The 22,857-nt window shown below is 36.4% G+C and overlaps 1 protein-coding gene across 4 annotated transcripts in view; it reads left to right on the forward strand.

The window, feature by feature from the left end:
* Positions 1–22,857, forward strand: part of ADAMTS20 (ADAM metallopeptidase with thrombospondin type 1 motif 20) — a 163,041-nt gene that overhangs the window by 129,676 nt on the left and 10,508 nt on the right. For all 4 annotated transcript variants that reach the window (XM_077870395.1, XM_077870392.1, XM_077870394.1 and 1 more), the window contains 8 exons: positions 1,662–1,835; positions 1,910–2,080; positions 4,455–4,655; positions 5,248–5,377; positions 5,596–5,690; positions 5,776–5,870; positions 6,390–6,523; positions 12,636–12,727. In XM_077870395.1, coding sequence (XP_077726521.1) covers positions 1,662–1,835; positions 1,910–2,080; positions 4,455–4,655; positions 5,248–5,377; positions 5,596–5,690; positions 5,776–5,870; positions 6,390–6,523; positions 12,636–12,727 — 1,092 coding nt within the window. The remainder of the gene's footprint in view (positions 1–1,661; positions 1,836–1,909; positions 2,081–4,454; positions 4,656–5,247; positions 5,378–5,595; positions 5,691–5,775; positions 5,871–6,389; positions 6,524–12,635; positions 12,728–22,857) is intronic.

Consider the following 22,857-nt stretch of genomic DNA (forward strand, 5'->3'; position numbering starts at 1 on the left):
TGTTGTTGTGGAAAAAGAAGTTTGTCCCTCTGAGATTCCTGCAGAAACATAGAACTTGGTGAAGGACCTGATTTGTTTTAAAGATTTATTCATTTATTTTTTTGAGAGAGACAAAGAGAGACAGAGAGAGAGCGAGAGAGCACATTTTTGCACACAAACGAGGGGAGCGGCAGAGAGAATCCCAAGCAGACTCCACACAGAGCATGAAACCCATCATGGAGCTCCATCTCATGATCCTGAGATCATGACCTAAGCAGAGATCAGTAGTGGGATGCTTAACCAATTGAGCCATCCAGGTGCCCCAAAGGACCTGAATTTTTACCCTTACAATATCAAAACTGGGAACAGTAATGAGACCACAGATATTCCTCAGTAGGACTTCTCATCCCTTCTGAAATAACAAAGAGTATAAAAAAAACAAACTTGCAACTTAAATAAATACCCTGGGCTTTCTCCATAGTTTATTGATGTGGGTACCACAGCTCTTGGTTGTAGTCAAGCTCTGTTGTAATAGAACCTAGCATTTTAGAGGAGCAAACGCTCTGAGAGGTTACCAGATCCTTCTCCATCCCCTACAGGCATCGTAATAACACCTCAGCATCTAGAGTCAGGAAGAACTGAGCTTCATTTTGCTAACTAGAGGCAGGAGCTCAAGTAAGTGACTTATCATCTCTGAGTCTCAGGTCTTCAGCACTGCTTGTCAGAGGTTGAACTGTTACCAGGAATAAATGTATGGAAGTGTTCTTTGAAATTTGCAAATAATACAAAATCTCCTTTGTGCACAGAAGAGAAATGTGACCTGGGGTGGCTAAGATAAGATGGTCCAAGTTTATTATGGTTTATACAACCAGCTTCCCCAAACACTTGTCCATTGAAAGATAATCATGAATCAACAGATTAGCAAATGTTTGGGTCCCCAAACTACCCTACCATAGGTGCTGCAAGTATAAAGATGAGTATATAACACAATTTTGGAAATTATTATTCCTTCGAGGGAGATGATGCATATAGTCTAAGAATTTAAATGATGTTTAAAAGCAATGTAGTTGGGGATCCCTGGGTGGTTCAGCGTTTTAGCACCTGCCTTTGGCCCAGGGTGTGATCCTGAGGTCCCGGAATCGAGTCCCACATCGGGCTCCCTGCATGGAGCCTGCTTCTCCCTCTGCCTGTGTCTCTGCCTCTCTCTCTCTCTCTCTCTCTGTCTCTCATGAATAAATAAATAAAATATATTTTTTAAAAAAGCAATATAGTAGAATAGTTTCGTTGTGCAATGAGTTTTAAAGATATTAAGAACATTTAAGTGAGAATAGAGAGCTATCAGTTGGGATGTAGTGTCTGACATAACTTGTCATACAGCTTGTCATAGTTTCCATAACTATGGTCTTCATGGCGATGAAGGCGATGATGTAGCCTAATATGTATTAACCACTTGGCTTAAGGGGGTACTACAAAATAAAGAAAATTTATTTGCATATTTGTATAGATGCTTCACACTAGAGAGTCTTAAAAATACTAATTGCATGTATTTTCTACTTAATGCCTGATAAACATCAGGCTATGTTTAAAAGAAATAAGAAAACAGGCCATGGCACTATTTTGCTATCTTTCTGAAATCTGATATTTGTTAGCTAATTGCTCAAATCATTTGGGCTTCTCTGTAGTGCTCTGTGACCTGTGGCTCTGGAGTTCAGCAAAGAGATGTGTACTGTAGACTCAGAGGCGTTGGTCGGGTGGCTGAAGAAATGTGTGCTCAATCCACTCGGCCTTATTCTCAGCGGCAATGTTGGCACCAGGACTGCATACAGTACCAGTGGGTGGCAGGAGAGTGGCTGAACGTGAGTACTGACAAGTAAAATTTCAAAGAATTGCATGAAAGAATGTGTTATTCATTCTGTCATTGCACTTCTAGTGTTCAACTTCATGTAACCAAAAAGAGACACATCGGCAAGTCAAGTGCACTGATGCACAAAACAGTCAAGTGAATGAGAGTTTCTGTGATCCTTCCACCAGGCCTCTTTCCATCAAAGAGTGCCCGAACCCTTCCTGCAGGTACATTGTGGTAACAGGAGACTCATCACAGGTAAGACAAAGAAAGTTAAGAAATTTTGATCCTGGAAAGAGTCTCAACAACTGAGTCTCAAACTTGACACAGTTGAAGCTATGTCACTAAATTGGAATACAGCAGGTTGGGGGGCACCTGAGTGGCTCAGTCAGTTAAGAGTTTGCCTTCAGCTCAGGTCATGATCCTGGGGTCCTGGGATTGAGCCCCACATCTGGATCCCTGAGCAGCAGGGAGTTTGCTTCTCTCTTTCCTTCTGTCCCTCCCCCTGCTCCTACTCTCTCTCTCTCTCTTTCTCTCTCTCTTTTTCTCTTTCTCTCAAATAAATAAATAAAATCATTCAAAATTTTTGACTAAGGGGGTAGATAACAGTATGCATATCAATCGAGGGAATGAAACCACTGACAGTTGGATGGTGCAGATAGAGTAATGGCAATGCAGATAGAATAAAAGGTGTAGGCACCAGCCAGGAAGTTGACAGCTGTTTCTTAAGCTTAATGTCCTGATTTTGTGCATAGCCTGGATGTCAGCCAGAGATGAGAGTGTAGGCCCTTCCCAGGTGCTTCCTGAGCATGTGTGCAGCCCTGAACATGCACACAACCTCATGCATGTCCACAGGTTTCCAGATTCCTATGAATATATTGGAGGTTTTCAAAGCTGTTATATTTCATTTCCCAGATTTTCCTTTTAAGCTTTTTTGACTAGCCTGTTTTTTGTTCTAAACTGTTATCCCTGCTCTGGAAGCTGTAAAGTTAAACAGTGGCCTTTAATTGGGTTCAACAAATGCCCCTAGGGAAATGGCTTTTAGCACTGGGCAAGCTCTGAGTCAAGTCAAATAAAGACAGCCTTGCAAGGGGGATCTTCTAGAAGACCATCAAACAGTTCAAATTATGACAGTTCTATGGGAAGGAAGTTTTGAAGGATGTCCAACCCAGTTCCACCTCTCTTATGGCTGCCAGGCTGCTGGTTTTCACCGTGTTTGCAGGACTATTGATTTTGAAGGCTGCTATGGAGTTAGGGGAGAATGGGTATAGGGTAAGTCAAAACACCACAAAGCTCCCTCTTCATCCTGAGACTTAGCCTTGTTTTGAAATAAATGCTTCCCAGATCACTGTAAACCTTTGGTTAACTTTTTATTGTTTTTATGGAGGAGAGAATTTTCAGAAATCCTTACTTGGCTGTTTTCCCTGACCCCCCTTGGTCTGCTTTGAAAGCTAGGTTTTTCTCCTCATTGTGGGTTATAATTTCTTGCTTCTTTGCATGCCCGTAAATTTTTTTGATTTCATGTTAGACATGAATTTTACCTTTTTGCCTACTGGGTAGTTTTGATTCCTATGCACATATTATGAGCTTCACTCTGGAATGAAGTTACTCTGTCTGGAGACAGTTGGATACTTTCTTGTCTTGCTCTTAAGATTTGTTAGGTCAGGCCAGTGCATTATTTAGTCTAAGGTACATTATTCCTCTCCTCTGTGGCAAGACCCTTTTGAGTAATATATCTATTGTCCCATGAATATAAAGTTTTCCAGTCTGGCTAGAGAAAATAAGCACGATATTTCATCCCATGTGAGTACCATATACAGTAATTTCTATCTTTTGGTTGGTTCATTCTTTGGCCTTACTTGATGTCCTCACGTGTATGTGTGCACAGGTCAGAACTCTGCTGTCCCTTTGTGTTTCCTTTTCTTGTTCCAAGACCTGGAAGCTCTCTCAAGGTAGCGGATGAGAGCAGTTATAGGATTACTTGTTTTATTTCTGTCTCCCATGTATCACTTTATTGTCCAACGTCTAGTGTCTGAAAAGCCATTGTTTGTTATCTTTTCACCAGATGTTTTTGTTGCTTTATATTAGAAGGTAACTTATTTCTTGTTGCTCCATTATTGCTGGAAGCAGAAATTGATTTGCCCACTTTTTGCTCTTTAATTTATATCTATCACTTAGTTATTTTAGTCAAATGGTGTTATACATCACATTATGTGTATTAAGATAAATGTATGCTAACATATATAGTTACTAGTAAGTTAATCATAACTGTTCTTTATTTCAGGTAAGAACCCCTAATATATTCCATTTCTCTGAAGCTGTGCCTATCAGGAGATAAAGCTTTATCCAATTAAACTGTTTTTAGCAGTGCAATGGAAAACAAAACCAAAAAACATAGGCAGTACCAATAGATGGTCTAGCCTGAATCTGCATCCTTCCCATTTATTGGCACACCTCTGGAAACGTTACCTAATGTCTCTGAACATTTGTTTACTCATCTATAAGTTAGGCTATTAAATAAGATTATTGTGGCGATGATGTGGCCTAATATGTATTAACCACCTGGCAAGTAGTAGGCCCTAGTTAAATTTAAAGGCATCTTTTTCTCCCTTTAAAATTGTATATTTTTCAGTGTGCAGGTAACTGTGGATTTAGTCACCGACAAAGGATTACATATTGCATTGCAATCTGGCCTACTGAGAAATATAAGCTTCATCAACTTTGGCCTATAGACTATCGAGAATGTCCTGTGCTGCCTTCCCCTCAGGTTTACAAATGCAATTTTAGGAGCTGTTTGCATATGGCCACTTGGAAAGTGGGGAAGTGGAGCAAGGTCAGTATATAGTTATGAATTGAAAGCCCTTTGAGATCTTCTAGGTGTAGGATGCCTGGTAATCTACATGTCTAACTAGATCTCAGATCTAGTCTCCTACCCCTTCCGTCTATAAAAACCACTTTCAATTACTTACCTAAATATCTCTTTCTCTGTGCTTGCGATAATCTGTTTATGAGGAGGGACCATAACTAATAACTTATTTCCGTTCTTCAGAGAGCCTTGCACAGTGGCTTGCATTTTGAGTCGATGCTTCTGAAATATTTATTGATCAAATGAAGAAGTAAATAGATCTAACATATGAATAATGAAAGTCATTGGTACTATATTCCATTGCCAATTTGATAGAGAGCAAGTGAATGTTACTTTGCAATCCTAGCATATAACAATGAGGAAAAAACTCTGTAGTCTTAATAACCATCACTAATTAATGTATATCAAGTATTTACTATATTCTGTTGCTGTAACTATACAAAATAGTTGATCATCAGTTTGTTCCAAAGGGACCTAGTGTGAGAGAATGAAATATGGGTTTACTGGCCTTTTATCCATTATACTGTAATGGATCCATTAAACTGTACCCTGTTCACAGTGCTCAGTGACTTGCGGAGCTGGGACAATGGAGAGAAGAGTAGAATGCATGGCTGAACATGGTTGGCCCAGTAACTTATGTTTAAAGCGTTTAAAACCAAATGCTCAAAAGAGGTGTTACATCAATGACTGTAAGTAATCGATTTTAAAAATCTACCAAATATGTAAGTGTTCCTAGGAAGTTTCAATTAAAGTTTGAAAATAAATATTTGTATTTGTAGTGCTCATATGCTCTGCAAAACAAAATGCCTATTTTTTCCAAGTATAATATTTGTATGAGTGAGCTAAATTCATGCTATTGTTTGTAACTAGTTCAATGTCAACAAGTTATATTCACTTGTCCTTGAAGGTAAAACATTCACCAGCTGCAAAGAAATCCAAGTGAAAAACAACATTACCAAGGATGGTGACTATGATCTTAACATTAACGGAAGAATAATAAAGGTATTTTGGAAGCAGTTCGTATTTGATTTTAACATTGGCCACTGACTGGAAAAGGCTTTTCTAGATGTTTGCATTTTCCCTCCAGATCTATTGTGCAGGCATGCACTCAGAGAACCCCAAGGAATATATATCATTGGTCAAAGGTGAAGAAGACAACTTCTCTGAAGTGTATGGTGTTAGGTAGGAGATTTTTGGCTTATCCGTGCATTGTAATGGTCCATCAAGAGTATTAGAAGTTCCAGCTTTCAGAGTGATACTTGAGTATCTCACAAGCGGGACAAGTAATTTAGGAGCAGGTGGTAATATTAGGACCTAAGCCAGATGTTGTCCCTGCCTGTTGAATAACAAATACTTGAGTATTAACACATGCTCACAGATTGACTAAGAAAAATACCGAGGGGGAGCTGTGGAACAACAAAAGAGTTTAAGAGCTAAGTGTATTTTAATAGAAACAAAATTAATACCAGTAATAAAGGTGAGGAGAACTGAGAACTATAACTGAATTATTTTCCATACACCATTCTTGAACTTCCCATTGAGGATTATATGTTAATCTTGAGTAGTTTTTACTTCTTTCTCATTTAAATTACATTATAATATTAAAGAGCGCATCTTTTACCTTCCCACTTCCAAAGTTTACCATTTAGATCCATGATGGGATTACCGTCTAATACTAAAAATATTCTAATGTTGTTTCAGACTACAAAATCCATATGAATGTCCTTTTAATGGAAGTAGGAGGCAAGACTGTGCATGTAAAAATGACTACCTGGCTGCCGGACGCACTGTTTTCAGCAAAATAAGAATTGATGTCAATTCCATGCAAATTAAAAGTAAGTGCTGAATCTCTAAAATGAAAGATCTCTATTTGCTAGTGAAATTCTAATATGTGGGTAGCCAGGGTATAGAGAAGGGCCCAGCATTGTGCAATAATTACTTAATTTTTTTAAAAAGAAGTTATCAGCTACATAATTCTCTTGCAATGACGTGGACTACGGGGACTCAATAAAAATGCAGTGGTAACAGCAGTGATAAGATGCTGCCCTTCCAAGATAAAACCCTTTACCTTAAAATCCTCAATCACATTAAAGACAAGGAAGCTAATATCTTCAACATAGTTGTATAAGCCTTTTGTAGGGCTTACAATAATAATTAACATTAGTTTCAGGTCACAATTTGTCAAGTATTTTCTCATAAATTGTCTCATTGGATCTTTTCTTCTGTACTAGTTAAAGCAGAATTGCATCACATTGTTGCAAGTGATGAAATTAAGATGCACTTATAAAACTTAAGTGACTTGTCCCAATTCATAGAGTTAGTAACTGGCTTTGAGAGATAAAGTCCCACCCACAGATCCCAGCTTCTATACCTGCTGCCTTTCTAGGAAGTAGTTCAGAGTATAGTAAAATCAAAACATATTTATGGCACCTAATATACACTGAACACGATGCAACCTGCCATTCTGGAACTTGCATTCCTACAAGAAAAGGCAAAGAAGTTCATTTCGGGAGCAGGAACTTTAAATTGCAATTGAATCACCAGTACCTAGCATGGTGCATACACTATAGAAAGAAACAAACAAAAAAAATTATTGAGGCAGGGAATGCAGGAGTAAAAAATCTCTAAATCACAGACACATGATGATGAACTGTTCTTGTTAGTAATAATAGCTACTATTTATTGAACACCCACTGTTACTGAACTGGGGAAACATTATACTGTTGTTAATGACTCTGGAGTTGACTGGGAGTAAATTCTTTGAATCCATTTACCAGTTACATGACCTTGAACATATCTCTTTAAGCTTAAATTCCCTCATCTGTAAAGTGAAAACTGCCTCTCAGGTTTTTTTTTTTTTTTTTTTTCTTCTTTCCTTCTTCTTTCCTTCTGTTTTCCTCTCTGGCGAGGATTAAAAGATAATACTTGTAACATACCTACTAATTGCCTTGTATATAGTAAATGCTCAATAAATACTGGTTGTTATTTAATACACATGTTGTAGCATTGTTAAGTACATAAGGGGAACTTAGTCTTGATTAAACATTTCCTCTGTGCTGCGCTTGTAATAAAACATGAGTGTGGCGCCTTATATACTGCCCCTCTGACTGATCTCACCTTAAATGCATGGATACCAAGCTACATGCTGCTTGAGTAATCCTGTTGCCCTTCACTAGTTCATTCCCACCCCCATCCCCCTAAATGCCCAACTAACATCTCCTCTAGCTTCAAATTTCTAAAATTTCCAACACTTCCACTTCATTAGCTCATTGCCAATAATCTTGCTTCCGATGTCACTGAGGAAAAAACAAACTAAACTAGAAGAGCATTTCCACAATCTACCACCACCCTGTCTAGAACCTACCCAAATCTTTACCTACATACTTTTCCTTCCCTCCTACTCACGGTGGGTGGACTATTCCCACTCCCACCGAAGTCAACCTTCTCTTGTGCTCTAGTCTCATGACTTTGTACCTGTTTGAGAACATTTGCCCAGCAGACTTTACCTTCCCTTTTAAGTTACCAATTCTACCTCCATTTCTCAAAATCCAGTGACACATTCTTGGTTTTCATCTTACTGGATTCCTGTCCTGGCCACTTTCTCCTGTCTTTCTCGGCTTGACTGGTTACTCTTCATCTTCCACAACTCTGAATCTTGAAGAGCCTTGGGACACAGTCATCCCTTTGGGAATCTCATCCTATTTATAGATTCTAAACGATGGTCCCAAATGTATACCTCCAATTTGTACTATTTCCCTAAACTCCAGTGTTCAGCTCTTGACTCAGCACACCCACGTCAATGTCTAATAGGCATCTCAAACTCAATGTATCCAAAACTGTACTTTCAGTATTTCCTCCCACATCTACTCTATCCCAAATTTTTATCTGAGGAAATTGCACCTATAGTCTCCTAATTACTCCAGCTACAATCTAGCAACATCTTAGCTCCTCCCTTCCTCTCACACCTACAGGCAATCCATCATCAAATTCTGTCAGGTGAATCTCTAACATATATGTTACTATGGACCAACACGACTGTTGGTCGTGTCTCCCAACATTCATATGATGAAGCCCTAATCCCTAATGTGATGATATTTGGTTATGGGGAGATAATTAGGTTTAGATGAAGGTAGGGTGCTCATGATGGGAGTAATGCCAATATAAAAAGAGGAAAAGACACTAGAGCTCTCTCTGTGCCATATGAGGACACAGCAAGAAGGATGACCATCTGCAAGTCAGGAAGAGGGCCCTCACCAGAATGCCATCCTGGCACACTGATCTCTACCATCCAGCCTCCAGATCTTAGAGAAATAGATTTATGGTGGTTCAGCCGCCCAGTTCATGGTGGTTTGTTAGGGTAGCTTGAGCTAAGACACATATCAACTATCACTTTCTTACTACCTCATTTGCTACCACCTTCATCTCAGTCCACACCATTTTCCACCTGAATTATTATGCCTACTAAAATTGTAGTAGTCCTATTTCAGCACTGTACCATTCTCCCACCTCCTGACCTACATTCTCAACAGAGAAGACCAAGTGATCCTATAAAACGTAAGCCATGTCATGGGTTTTTTGTTTTTTTTTTTTTTCTTTTAAGATTCTATTTGTTTATTCATGAGAGACACAGAGAGAGAGGCAGAGACATAGACAGAAGGAGAAGCAGGGTCTCTGCAGGGAACCTGATGTGGGACTCGATCCCAGGACCCCAGGATCACAACCTGAGCCAAAGGCAGATGCTCAACCACTGAGATACCCAGGTGTCCCAAGCCACGTCATGTTTTATACATTATCATACTTCATCTTTTTAACAGACATGAATTCTGATCAAAACTCTCCAAACATTTCCCATCTAACTCAGAGTAAAATGAAAACTCCTTCCAACGGTCAACAAAATTCAACATGACTTCCCATCTCCATCACCTCTCTGCTCCCTCCTTGCATACTCTGCTCTGGACACACTTGTCTCTTTGCTGTTCCTACAACACTGCAAGGATGCTCTCATCTTAAGGCCTTTGCACTTTGTTCTATTTGCCTGGAACAGTTGTCTATAGTTACCTATATGGTTTACTCCTTTATTTCTTTTGGGTTTCTGCTTAATTTCACCTCCTCAATTAGGTCATCCTGGAACACTCTCTACTCCTAAAATCCCCTTCTCTCCATTTTTTAAACGAATTTGTTGTATTTTTTTCTATAGCAGTTATCACCCCTAGTATAATGTAACGTTTACTTTATTACCTGTCTCACTCTGGTAGGACTCAGGTTCCATCAGCCTCGGTTTCCTCCACTGATGTGTTCTTAGAGTACTTAAAATAATATCCAATACATAATAGATTCTAAATAAGTATTTGTTGAATAAAAAGTCTTTAACTTTCCCCAACAAGCCATCTTGAGGAAATCTTGAAGACAAATTTGAATTAACTGAAGTGGAGAAAAGGAGTTTCAGGAGAAGGGAACAGCATAAACAGAAGCCAGGAAAGATGAATCCATTGTTTCCATTAAAGAATAAAAAAGTCCATTTTTCTCTAAGAATGAATTAAGTGGAAGTTGGGGGATGGCAACTGGTAAGAGAAGTTCCCAGAGAGCAGATCATAAAGAACAATGTATACTAACTACAAATTTGAATTTTAAAAGTTATGAGAAACCACTGGGGGACGGTTTCAGCAAAAGAGGGACAAAACTTGGAGAACAAATTGTATCCATGAAAATAGGTAAGAAGCTAATCTAATAATCCAGATAGAAAATGATGCAGGCTTGGGATGCCTAGGTGGCTCAGTGGTTGAGTGTCTGCCTTTGGCTTAGGGCATGATCCCAGAGTCCTGGGATCGAGTCCTACATTGGGCTCCCAGCAGGAAGCCTGCTTCTCTCTCTCTGCCTATGTCTCTACCCTTCTCTCTGTATCTCTCATAAATAAATAAAAAATCTTAAAAAAAAAAAAAAAAGAAAGTGATGCAGGCTTAAAATAAGACATGGTTCAGAATAGGGGGCCTTGGGCAGCCCCGGTGGCTCAGCAGTTTAGTGCCGCCTTCAGCCCAGGGCGTGATCCTGGAGACCTGGGATCGAGTCCCACATCAAGCTCCCTGCATGGAGCCTGCTTCTCCCTCTCCCTGTGTCTCTGCCTCTCTCTCTCTCTCTCTCTCTCTCTCTCTCTCTCTCCTCTCTCTGTGTTTCTCATGAATAAATAAATAAAATCTTAAAAAAAAAAGAATAGGGAGCCTTTGTGAAGTATTAAAGAGGTACACTCTGTAGGACTTTCAGACAGAAGGAATATGAGGATTTGCAACATAGAATATTTAAAAAGATTTCCAAAATACCAGGGTGGATGGTGATATAGTTCAGTGATATGAGAAATATAGCAGAAGAAATAAGTTTGGAGAAAAAGATAATTAATGCATTTAGTTTGGGCATGCTGAGTTAGAGCTATCTATGGGTATCTATGGGTTGTCAAGGCAATGATGAGGGAGATAGTATCAAAGGATGCTTGATTTGAAAGTTGTGTCTGCCTGCCTCAGCCTAACCCATAAGTGCCAGGATAAGCAGTGGTGTGTGGATAAATGTTTAACAACCAGCATTTAACAACCAGGAAAATAATGGTTTATAGCATTTGCCAATGTTCATGGTTAAATATATCCCCACCATGCTAACTTTGAACTACCAACCTGAGCTCATTGTACATGATGTTGGGAAGAGACACACTAACAATGTTAGCAAAAGTCAGATTCAAAAGAAAATAATAATGTAATGCAGTATATTAGAAATCAAAAAAGCAAATGTTTTAGCTGGATGTTTTTGTATTTCAGTTGCCTAAGTGAATTGATATACATCATATATATTGTCTATAAGCATCATATATATTGTCATATATATTGTCATGATGTATTAACCTTTAATGTTTTTTCTTCTATAATTTGCTCTTGCATTTTATTTTAGATATTCACTATAAAGTAAAATATAAGGCATTTAGTTTTATTTATTTATTTTAAAATTTTTTTATTGGAGTTCAATTTGCCAACATTTAGCATAACACCCAGTGCTCATCCCGACAAGTGCCCCCTTCAGTGCCCATCACCCAGTCACCCCAACCCCCCGCCCACCTCCCTTTCACTACCATGTCTATGTCTTCCTCTGTGGGATTTCTGTTCATGTCTTTTGCCCATTTCATGATTGGATTGTTTGCTTCTTTGTTGTTGAGTTTAATAAGTTCTTTCTAGATCTTGGATACTAGCCCTTTATCTGATAAGTCATTTGCAAATATCTTCTCCCATTTTGTAGGTTGTCTTTTAGTTTTGTTGACTGTTTCTTTTGCTGTGCAGAAGCTTTTTTTTTAAAAAATATTTATTTATTTATTCATTCAGAGAGAGCGAGAGAGAGGCAGAGACACAGGCAGAGGGAGAAGCAGGCTCCATGCAGGAAGCCTGACGTGGGACTCGATCCTGGGTCTCCAGGATCACACCCCGGGCTGCAGGCGGCACTAAACCACTGCGCCACCAGGGCTACCCTGTGCAGAAGCTTTTTATCTTGGTTAAGTCCCAATAGTTCATTTTTGCTTTTCTTTTACCTTGCTTCATAGATATATCTTGCAAGAAGTTGCTGTGGCCAAGTTCAAAGGGTGTTGCCTGTGTTTTCCTCTAGGATTTTGATGGAATCTTGTTGCACATTTAGATCTTTCATCCATTTTGAGTTTAAAAAAAAAAACAAAACTTCTGGATTAATTACACAAGTATCTGCCATTTTTAGGGCAATTTTTGAGATGAACATTTTTGTATTAAAAATTTTTATTGAAAATATGACGTGTTATATACTATAATTGCATAGCACATTTGCTTAAAATTTTGAACTAATTATATAAATATATTTAAGAATATAATATGAAGACTGTATGTTTTGCAGTGAAGTTTGAAAAATATACAATGCCTCAATGCTGAAAAGCTTCATTTATTTTTTTAGCCACAGATCTTCTTTTTGCCCAGACAATATTTGGAAAAGCAGTGCCATTTGCCACAGCTGGAGATTGCTATAGTGCTGCCAGATGCCCACAGGTATTTCATATTTGTTTATTTTTCCCTCACTATGAAAAAATAAATGGATACTGTTTCTCTTAGTTTTCTTGACCAGAATATTGCAAGAAACATAAGTAAATAGAGAAACGTGAATTTCCTGTATGAATTTTATTTCAAAGGTTAGAGATAAAATTTGGAGGATAACCATTGTTGCCAATTTTAGGTTTGTTTGAAAGGTGTATAATAACAAGGATTTCAAATTGTTAAGAACCTATTTCTCCTTTCATCATACATTTCATTTTTAACCTTTCCAACCAATGGAAATGAATGGATATACCTAAAGTGAAGGAATGGATCACAAGCATATGACCTTCCTATACTGCTGCTAACATTGGTTATATTAGCTGTCTGGGTCTGTACCAATCCCAGAGTAATTTTCTTTTATTTGTGAAATGGTAAATTTCCATGACTTTATTCTTGTTTTATTTTTTATTTTCAGAGTTCTTTTCATACACCCTTTATGCCACCTCTGTGATTTCCAGTATAGAGAATGCTTTCTAGAAGAAATTTATCATCTCATTTTTAACAAGAGATTTTGTAGTCTATGTGAAAAACAGTGTTATAATCAAATGGAGAAACGTAAGCCAGAGTAATATGGCATTGTTAGGTAGGTTTGGAACTAACTGAAAAAATCACGTACAAAAAGTAATAATTATAATACTGATATTTTAAAGAGGAATAGCTACTGATTTGCCAGAGCATTCTCTTCTTGGAATGTCCGAGTCACTGTTTTCATCATATGACGGAGAAGGTATGCTTATATTGAAAAGAGAGGGCGTTTTCTATACTATAGAAGGACACGTAAAGGAGAGCAAACACATTAGAAGTATGGGCTCAAATTAATAAGAAAAACTTAACTGGAATAAATTTATAAATTTTAGGTCCAGAAATGCAAATAAAATCCAGTGACGTCATATGAAAAAGACCTAGGTATTTTATCCAACCACCATGAATTCAGTATGACTCATGTAGATTATGGAGTAATTTCTAAACCATTCCATGTAATCATGAAATACCCAAACACAATATTGACATCTAAAGATTTTAAATTTCTGAAAAAGGTAAATTATTAATATATCTAGAGATAGGAGGCAAAACCCAGGGAGAAAAAGGAGGGTTTAAATCATGTCACATAAGGAAAATGAAAGTAGCTAGGGACAGAATGGGAAGGTATGGTAACTATCTTTAAATATTTAAAGAGCTCCATGAAAGAGGAATGAGATCAGTGTGTTATCCCAAGAGGCATAAATAGAGGAGAGGATTCCAGCTCAAGATAAAGAAGGCTTCTGACAAGAGAGACTTGTCTACTAAAAAGAGCCCCCATATCTGGGGCCCAAATAAATCACTATTTTTTACCTATGGTTTTTATAAATTGGTCTTTTATCCTGCAACCCTGCTGAACCCATTTCTTAGTTATAATAGTTTTTTATTGAATTCTTTGGGATTTTCTGTATACACAGTGATGTCATCTACAAATAAACATAGTTTTACTTCTTCCTTGGCAATATGGATACTATTTATTTTTTATCTTGCCTCCTTACCCTGTCTAAAACTTCCATAGCAGTGTTAAGTAAAAGTGATGAGAGTAGACATACTTGTCTTATTCCTGATTTTATGAGAAAAGCATTCAGTCCATCGTTAAGTGTGTTAGCTGTGAATGTGTTGTAGATACCTTCAGTCAAGTTGAGAAAGTGCTCTTCTATTCCTAATTTAAATGGGTTTATCATGAAACAGTTTTGGAAATGCTTCTTCTCCACGTACTGAGGTGATCCTATGGTTGTTGTCCATTCTTGCAGTGTTGTGGTGTATCTCACTGGTTGACTATCGTTATGTTGAAACAACCTTACATTCCTGGGAGAAATCCCATTTGGCCATGGAGTGTAATTCTTTTCATATGTTGCTAGATTTGATTTGATTTGTTGAGAATCTCTCATCTATTTTCATAATAGATACTGGCCTAATAATTTTCTTTTGAGGTCCTTATCTGGTTTTGATATTAGGGAAATGCTAGCCTTGTAAAGTGAATTAGGAAGTATTCCCTCCTCTTCTACTTTTTTGGAACAATTTGTGAATAATTAATTCTTTTTTTTCTTTTTATCAAATTTTAATTCCAGTATAATTGATATACAGTGTTAAACTGCAGCTGTATAAATACAGTGATCCAATGATTCTATACATTACTCAGTGCTCATCATGATAAATGCGTTTTTAATCCTACTCTCCTATTTCACCCATTTCACCCACCTCCCCTCTGGTAACCATCAGTTAGTTCTCTGTAGTTAAAAGCCTTTTTTTCTGTTTGTCTCTTTTTTCCTTTGTTTTGTTTCTTAAATTCCACATATGAGTGAAATTATATGCATGTGTCTTTATGACTTATTTCACTGAGCATTATACTCTCTGGATCTATCCATGTTGTTGCAAATGAGAAGATTTCATTCTTATTTGTGACTGGGTAATATTCATATATATATATTATTTTTTTTAATACACCACCTCCTCTTTATTCATCTGTTGATGAATGTTTGGGCTGCTTCCATAACTTGACTATTGTAAATAATGCTGCAACAAACATAAGGGTGCACATATCACTTTGAATTAGTGTTTTTGTATTTCAGAGGTAGTGCAATTACTGGATCATATGGTAGTTCTATTTTTAATTTTTTGAGGAAACTCCATACTGTTTTCCACAGTGGTTGTACCAGTTTGCTTTTTCAACAACAATGTATGAGGATTCCTTTTTCTCCACATCTTCACCAACACTTGTTTCTTGTGTGGATTTTAGTCATTCTGACAGGTATGAGGTGATATGTCATTGTGGTTTTGATTTGCATTTCCCTGGTGATGAATGATGATGAACATCTTTTCATGTGTCTGTTGGTCATCTGTATGTTTTCTTTGGAGAAACATCTGTTCATGTCTTCTGCCCATTCTGTAGTTGGATTATTTTAGGGTTTTTTTGGCTTTGAGTTATATAAGTTCTTTATATATTTTGGATACTAATCCTTTATTGGATATGTCATTTGCAAATACCTTCTCCCATTCAGTAGGTTTCCTTTTAGTTTTGTTGATTGTTTCCTTTGCTGTGCGGAAGCTTTTTATTTTGATGTAGTCCCAATAGTTTGTTAGCTTTTGTTTCTCTTGCCTCAGGAGACATATCTAGAAAAATGTTGCTATGGCCAGTGTCAGAGAAAATACTGCCTAGGCTCTCTTCCAGAATTTTTATGGTTTCAGGTCTCACATTTAGGTATTTAATCCATTTTGAGTTTATTTTTGTGTATGGTGCAAGAAAATGGCCCAGCTTCATTCTTTTGCATGTAGCTGTCCAGTTTCCCCAACACCAGTTGTTGAAAAGACTGTCTTTTTCCCATTACATAGTCATTCCTCCTCTGTCAAAAATTAATTGAATGTATAATCTTGGGTTTATTTCTGAGGTTTTCTATTCTATTCCATTGATCTATGCATCTATTTTTGTGTTAGTACCATACTATTTTGATCGCTACAGTTTATAATACAATGTGAAGTCGGAATTGTGATACCTCCAGTTTTGTTACTCTTTTCAAGATCACTTGGTTGTTCAAAATCTTTTGTGATTCCATACAAATTTTAGGTTTGTTCTAGTTCTGTGAAAAATACTGTTGGTGTTTTGATAGCAATTGTTTTATTTTTTAAAAAGATTTTATTCACTCATTCATGAGAGACACAGAGAGGTTTCTCTCTGAGAGGCAGAGGGAGAAGCAGGCTCCATGCAGGGAGCCCGACGTGGGTCCCCAGGATCAGGCCCTGGGCCAAAGGCAGCACCAAACCACTGAGCCACCTGGGCTGCCCAATCTATGGATTGTTTCAGGTAGTATGACATTTATACAATATTTCTTCTCCCAGTCCTTGAGCATGGAATATCTGTCCATTTTTTGTATTGTCTTCAATTTCTTTCATCAATGTTTTATAGTTTTCAGAGTATACGTCTTTTACTTCTTTGGTTTAGTTCATTCCTAGATTTTTAAATTCTTTTTGGTATAATTATAATTGGGATTGTTTTCTTAATTTCACTTTTTGCTGCTTCATTATTAGTATGTGGGAATGTAACAAGTTTCTGTACGTTGAACCCATTTATCAGTTCTAGTAGTTTTTTGGTGGAGTATTTAGGGTTTCTATATTCAATCTCATATCATCTGTAAATAGTGAGAGCTTTACTTCTTCCTTATCAATTTGGATGCTTATTTCTTTTTGTTATCTGAGTGCTGTGGCTAGGACTTCCAGTGCTATATTGAATAAAAGTGGTGAGAGTGGACATCCTTGTCTTGTTCCTGGTTTTAGGGGGAAAGCTCTCAGTTTTTCACTGTTAAGTATAATATTGGCTATGAATTTTTAATGTAAGGTCTTTATTATATTCAAGAATGTTCCCACTATACTTGCTTTGCAGAGGGTTTTCTTTTTTAACATGAATGGATGTGGTACTTTGTCAAATGCTTTTATGCATCTATTGAAATAATCATATTGTTTTTATCCTTTCTCTTGTTGATGTGATGTATCATATTTGTTTTATGGATATTGAACCACCATTACATCCCAGGAATAAATCCCATTTGATCATCGCGAATGATTTTTTTAATGTATTGTTGAATTCAGTCTGCTAGTGTTTGGTTGAGGATTTTTGCATCTATGTTCATCAGAGATACTGGCCTATACTTCTTTTATTTGTGGTGTCTTTATCTGGTTTTTGTATCAGAATGATATCGCCATCATAGAATAAGCTTGGAAGCTTTCCTTTCTCTTGTATTTTTTTTAACAGTTTGAGGAGAATACTTTTTAACTCTTTAAATATTTGGTAGAATTTACCTGTGAAGCTATCTAATCCTGCACTTTTGTTTTTGGGGAGTTTTTTGATTATTAATTCCACTTTATTGCTGGTAATTGGTCTGTTCGAATATACTATTTCTTCCTGCTTTAGTTTTGATAGGTTTGTAGGTTTGATGTTTGTAGGAACAAAGAGAACAACACTTGATTTTATTGATTTTCTCTATTTTTTATTTATTTAATCAATTTTCAGACTATTTCTTTATTATTTCTATATTTCTGCTTGCTTTAATTTGCTCTTTTTCCAGTGTTTTAAGGTGGAAAATTAGGTTTTTGATATATCTTTTTTCTCTTTTAATGTAAGCATTTCCAGATTTAAATTTCCCTTTATGTGTTTATTTTGCTGCATTCTATGAGTTTTGGTATGTGGTGTGTTCATTTTCATCTTAAAGTATTTTCCATTATCATGTGTGAGGTCTTCAATGACTCATTGGTTCTTTAAGTGTGTAGTGTTTGACGCCCACATATTTGTGAATTTCCCAAATTTCCTTCTCTTATTGAGTTTTTTCCACTGTGATTGGAAAATACACTTTGTATATTCTTAATACCTCTTAAATGCATTGAGTCTTGTTTTATGACATAGCATATGGCTATTCTGGAAAATGTTCAATATGTGCTTGGAAAGAATGTGTATTCTGTTGTCAGTGAAATATTCTATAGATGTTTGTCAGGCCTAGTTGGTTTGAAGTATGGTTCAACTTTTCCATTACCTTGTGGACCTTCTGCCTAGCTGTTCTATTCACTAAAAGTTTGCAATTATTATTATTGAATTGTCTATTTCTTACTTTAATCTTATTGTTTCATTTACTTTGTATTTGGTTAGTTTACTTTGCCTTTTTGTATATGATTATGATTATAATTCGTCATAATTTCCTGATATATTGATACTCTTATCATTATAAAATATTCTTCTTTATCTGAAGTAGCATTTTTGTTTGTTTTAAAGGCCTAATTTATCTGGCATTAGAATGGCCCCTCAGTTCACAGATAGTGCATGATATATAATTTTATCCCATTTACTTTTAACCTATTTATATCTTTGGATCTTAAGAGTGTCTCCTATACAGAGCACTTTATTGAATCTGTGCCTTTGATTTGAATTGTTTAATGATATTGATATTTCTGGATTTATATTTGCCATTTTACTTATTGTTTTCTATATGTCTTATGTTGTTTTTTTCCTCCAGTCCTTCATTACTGCTTTCTTTTTTATCAATTGAATTTATTGAATGTAACATTTTCATTTCCGTAATAATTTTTTCACATTTTTAAAATTTCTTTCTTAGTTGCTATTTAAGAGTTTATGATACACATCAGTATCAACTTCAGATTTATACTACCTAATTTCAGTGAAATATAAAAACATTACTCCTTTATGTGCTCTTCCCTTTTGTGGTGTTATATTTGTTATACAATCTATGTATGTAATAAACTGGCAATACCTTTTTATAATAACTTTATACAAATTTATGTTTTTCAGAGAATATGAGAGAAGTAATGATAGGAATTACATATTCACAGAGATTTTTACGTGAGCCTTTATATTTAGCATTTCTAGTTTTCTTCTTTTCTTCCTGTGGATTTGAGCTATAAGCTGGTGTCATTTCCTTATTCCCAAACAGCTTTGCTTCCACTTGCCTCATTTTTGTCATTGTTATCAAATATATTAAATTTCTGTACATTATAGGTCAATGATATGATCATATTATTAGTTTGTACAATTGTTTTAAAATAAGTAAGGGAAGAAAGGAAAAGAAATGTGCAATTACAGTGGCTTGCACAATTACCATTACTACACAATTACCATTACCAAGGTTCTTTGGTTGTTTTGCATTAATGTCTGGTATTCGTTTCAGCTTGAAGAACTTCCTTTAGCATGTCTCCTGAAACAGGTCTACTAGTGAAAAATCCTCTCTGTTTTGTTTATCTGGAAATGTCTTCATTCTTGAAAGATTGATTTGCTTGTTATAAAATTTTCAACTTACAGTTTTTATATTTCAGCACTTTAAATATGTCATCCCACTCTATTCTGGCTTCTAGATAAAAACATGGAAGTCAGCTATTTATCTTTTTGGGGTTCTTATGTATGAGGTAATTTATCTCCTGATGGTTTTCAGATTTTCTTTGTCTTTGACTTTCATCAACTTTCGTATCACATATTTAGATGTAGATCTCTATGTATCTACCAAACTTGGAATCTATTGAGCTTCTTGGATGTATAGGTTAATGCATTTTACCAAATTTGAAATTTTTTCAGACATTATTTATTCAAACATAATTTCTTCTCCTTTCTCCTTTCCTTCTGGTACTCCCATTATGCATATGTTGGTGCATTTAATGGTGTACCCTTGTATCTCTGAGGCTCTCTTTATTTTTTTTAATTCTTTTTTCTTTCTTCAGATTCACTGTTGATATCTGTTCAATTCTTTCTTCTGCCTGCTTCAATCTACTGTTTGAGCCCATCTCGTGAAGCTTTTATCTTTGGTTTTTGTACATTTCAACTCCAGAATTGTCCTTTTGCTCTTTTTCTAAATGTAACTTCTGTCTTTGTATAGATATTCTCTGTTTGATGAGACATTATCATACCTTTCTTTAAAACGTGGTTTTCTTTAGCTCTTTGAACATATTTATAAGAGCTGCTTTGAAGTCTTTATCTGCTCAGCCAGACATCTGAAACCTCTCAAAGGCAGTTTCTATTGCCCTTCTCTCCTGAATATGAGTCATCTTTTCCAATTTCTTCACATATCTCAGTTTTTTGTTGAAAACTGGGCATTTTAGGTAATGTATTTAAGTAACTGTGGGCATTAATCTCTCCTCTATTTTAGGACATTGTTTGCTTCCTTACTTATTTCTCAGCTTTTTGGATGGACTATTTCAGTGACATCTCTTTTCCCTGTAGTGGATAGTCATAGATGTCATTCCTTGGAAGGCATAGCCTTGGACATGTATAGTTACTCTGATCCTCCTGGAATGATAGTATTTTTAGCTGGGATCTCTGTCTCTTTCTTGACTCCCATTAAGTTTTTAAACTGGTCTGATCTGCTGATACCATACTCAGCTCTTAGCCTCCACTAATTGCTAGATGATTGCTCTATTCTTTCAGTTACATCCTGGAGGAGTAAATTACTCCATGGTCTGATCCAACTAAACTTAAGCCCTTTGGCCAGGGTGGTATTATGGGTCAGGCTTTGAGATCAAGTCAGACCTCAAAAGGAGCATTCTTAGCTGCCTCTTTGCTTGGTTCTCTCTCTTAAACTCCAATTTGATCTACCATTTTGCTTGTTGCTCTCATTGAGCTATCACCATCCTCCTCTTAGATGAACACCATGAAAGTCTTGTTTTCAGTAGCATTTTTAGACTTGAAATTCTCCCGTGTTCTCTCTCAAGTAAGCTCATACTCCTTAAAAAATGCTATGGAACTTTTTGTCCTTATATCTTGACTCTCCTAAGGAGGAAACATTGTACCAATTCTGTGGATCTAGGGATAGGACAACTTCTCAGAGTAACAATCCCAGTTTTTTAAGCAGGATGCTGAGCAATAGCTGTAGCTGCTGGTCTTTTTGGCTTGCCCATCTCAGCATAGAACCTCTGCCCTACTATTAATTTTGAATGAGGGTGATTTGAGCCTTGTGTTCTTAGCCTAGGGTGCCTGGAGTAGATCTTCTGTTCTATGAGTAGGAACTGAGTGATAGACAGGAGCTTCAGACCTTCGGCCACCCTTGCCTATAATGGAGCTTCTGTGGTGCAGAGATGGGTCAGATGAGAATTGCTGGTGGTTTGCCCCTCCTAGGGAGAAAACTTAATCCTAACAAGGAGCTGAAGACATATAGTCTTAATGTTCCCATCAAGAGTAAAACTGTCATTTTGCTGAGGTAGGAGGAGGAAAGGGCAAGTCATGGTTCAAATGTCACAGATGTTTGTCCTTACCTAGATACAGATTTTTGTGAATTAATTTTTTCCACTTGTTGTTTAACCTTAGTATAATTTTCAGAGACCTTAAACAGATGTTATATTTCATAATTTTTATAAAATTAGTTATACAAAATTTATGATGGTTTTGCTGGAGAGTGAGGCCACAGGACTCCTCAGGTTGTCATGCTAGAAGTGTTTCCTCTCTTTGCTATATTTTTAAAGGTAGAAAGCTTGGCAGAGGAGGCTCATGCTCTCATTCATTTCTTTGAAGCTGGTTAGCTTTATCTATGTTCATTCTTCTCCTTTCCTACTTCATTCATATTGACCTATCAGATGATTGATCTACTTCCCAGAATGTGACTCTCTGAGGTCTGGTCAATAAGACATCAACAAAATTCCTAAGAGGGCTGATATCAAGTAAATTGTATAACTGTCAAGTGGAATCAAAATTTTTATCTCATTTAACTTTCCTAATGGGAAATAACATTAAGCTAATTAGTATAAACAGAATATTTCTTGATGAGCATGGAACCTGAATAAGAGGTGTTAGCACAATCAGATTTTCAAATGGTAATATAGCTATTTCCATTAATTTCTAACTCCTTTTATTCAATTTCAACGTAGCCTCTTTTTGTCCCCTGTAGTATCTCAAGATTTTCTCTTTATAGTTGAGAGAACAAACTATATTAATAACCTGCCCAAGAACCTTGAGAAAATCAGAGGCAGAACCAGTACAGTAATAAAAATATTCCTCTCTGCTCATCAAGGTGAGATGACTCCCTCATGTAATTCTCCAGACATTTCTGGAATGCAAAGTTTTATTTCCAAAATTAGATGTTTTTGGGCATAGATTAGGTATGTGCTGTCGATAGAAACTTTGCCTATCTATATTCATTCTCTATTCAACTGACTGAGGTTTCTGTTACCAAAAATACAAAATGTCCTGTGTTCCTAGAGATATTCTGTCAAATATATAAACCAGATTCTGTGTTAAGTTATACAACATTTGCATGAATACTCTCCAGATGTTTGATGTCACAGAAAGAAGTTATTTTGTTTGGGATTCATCAAAACCACATCCTCTGTGTTTGCATATGACAGGGCACTCTGGGACATGAATGCTAAAAAGAGAATGGATACATATGGCACTCTTTAGGGAAAATAAACCTTGCCACATTGCAATATAAGATGAAATTAAGGAGTGTGATGACTTTAGAATACATATATCAAAAGTGAAGTAAAGTAAAATGTTTGGTACTTTTCAAAAAGCCACAAAAATTTGACAATAAAACCTAATGCGTATATCTTCAGCTCTTTTGTAATTAATACTGATCACATAAGAG

This window comes from Canis aureus, chromosome 25, assembly GCF_053574225.1.
Source record: "Canis aureus isolate CA01 chromosome 25, VMU_Caureus_v.1.0, whole genome shotgun sequence".
Taxonomy (NCBI): Eukaryota; Metazoa; Chordata; class Mammalia; order Carnivora; family Canidae; genus Canis; species Canis aureus.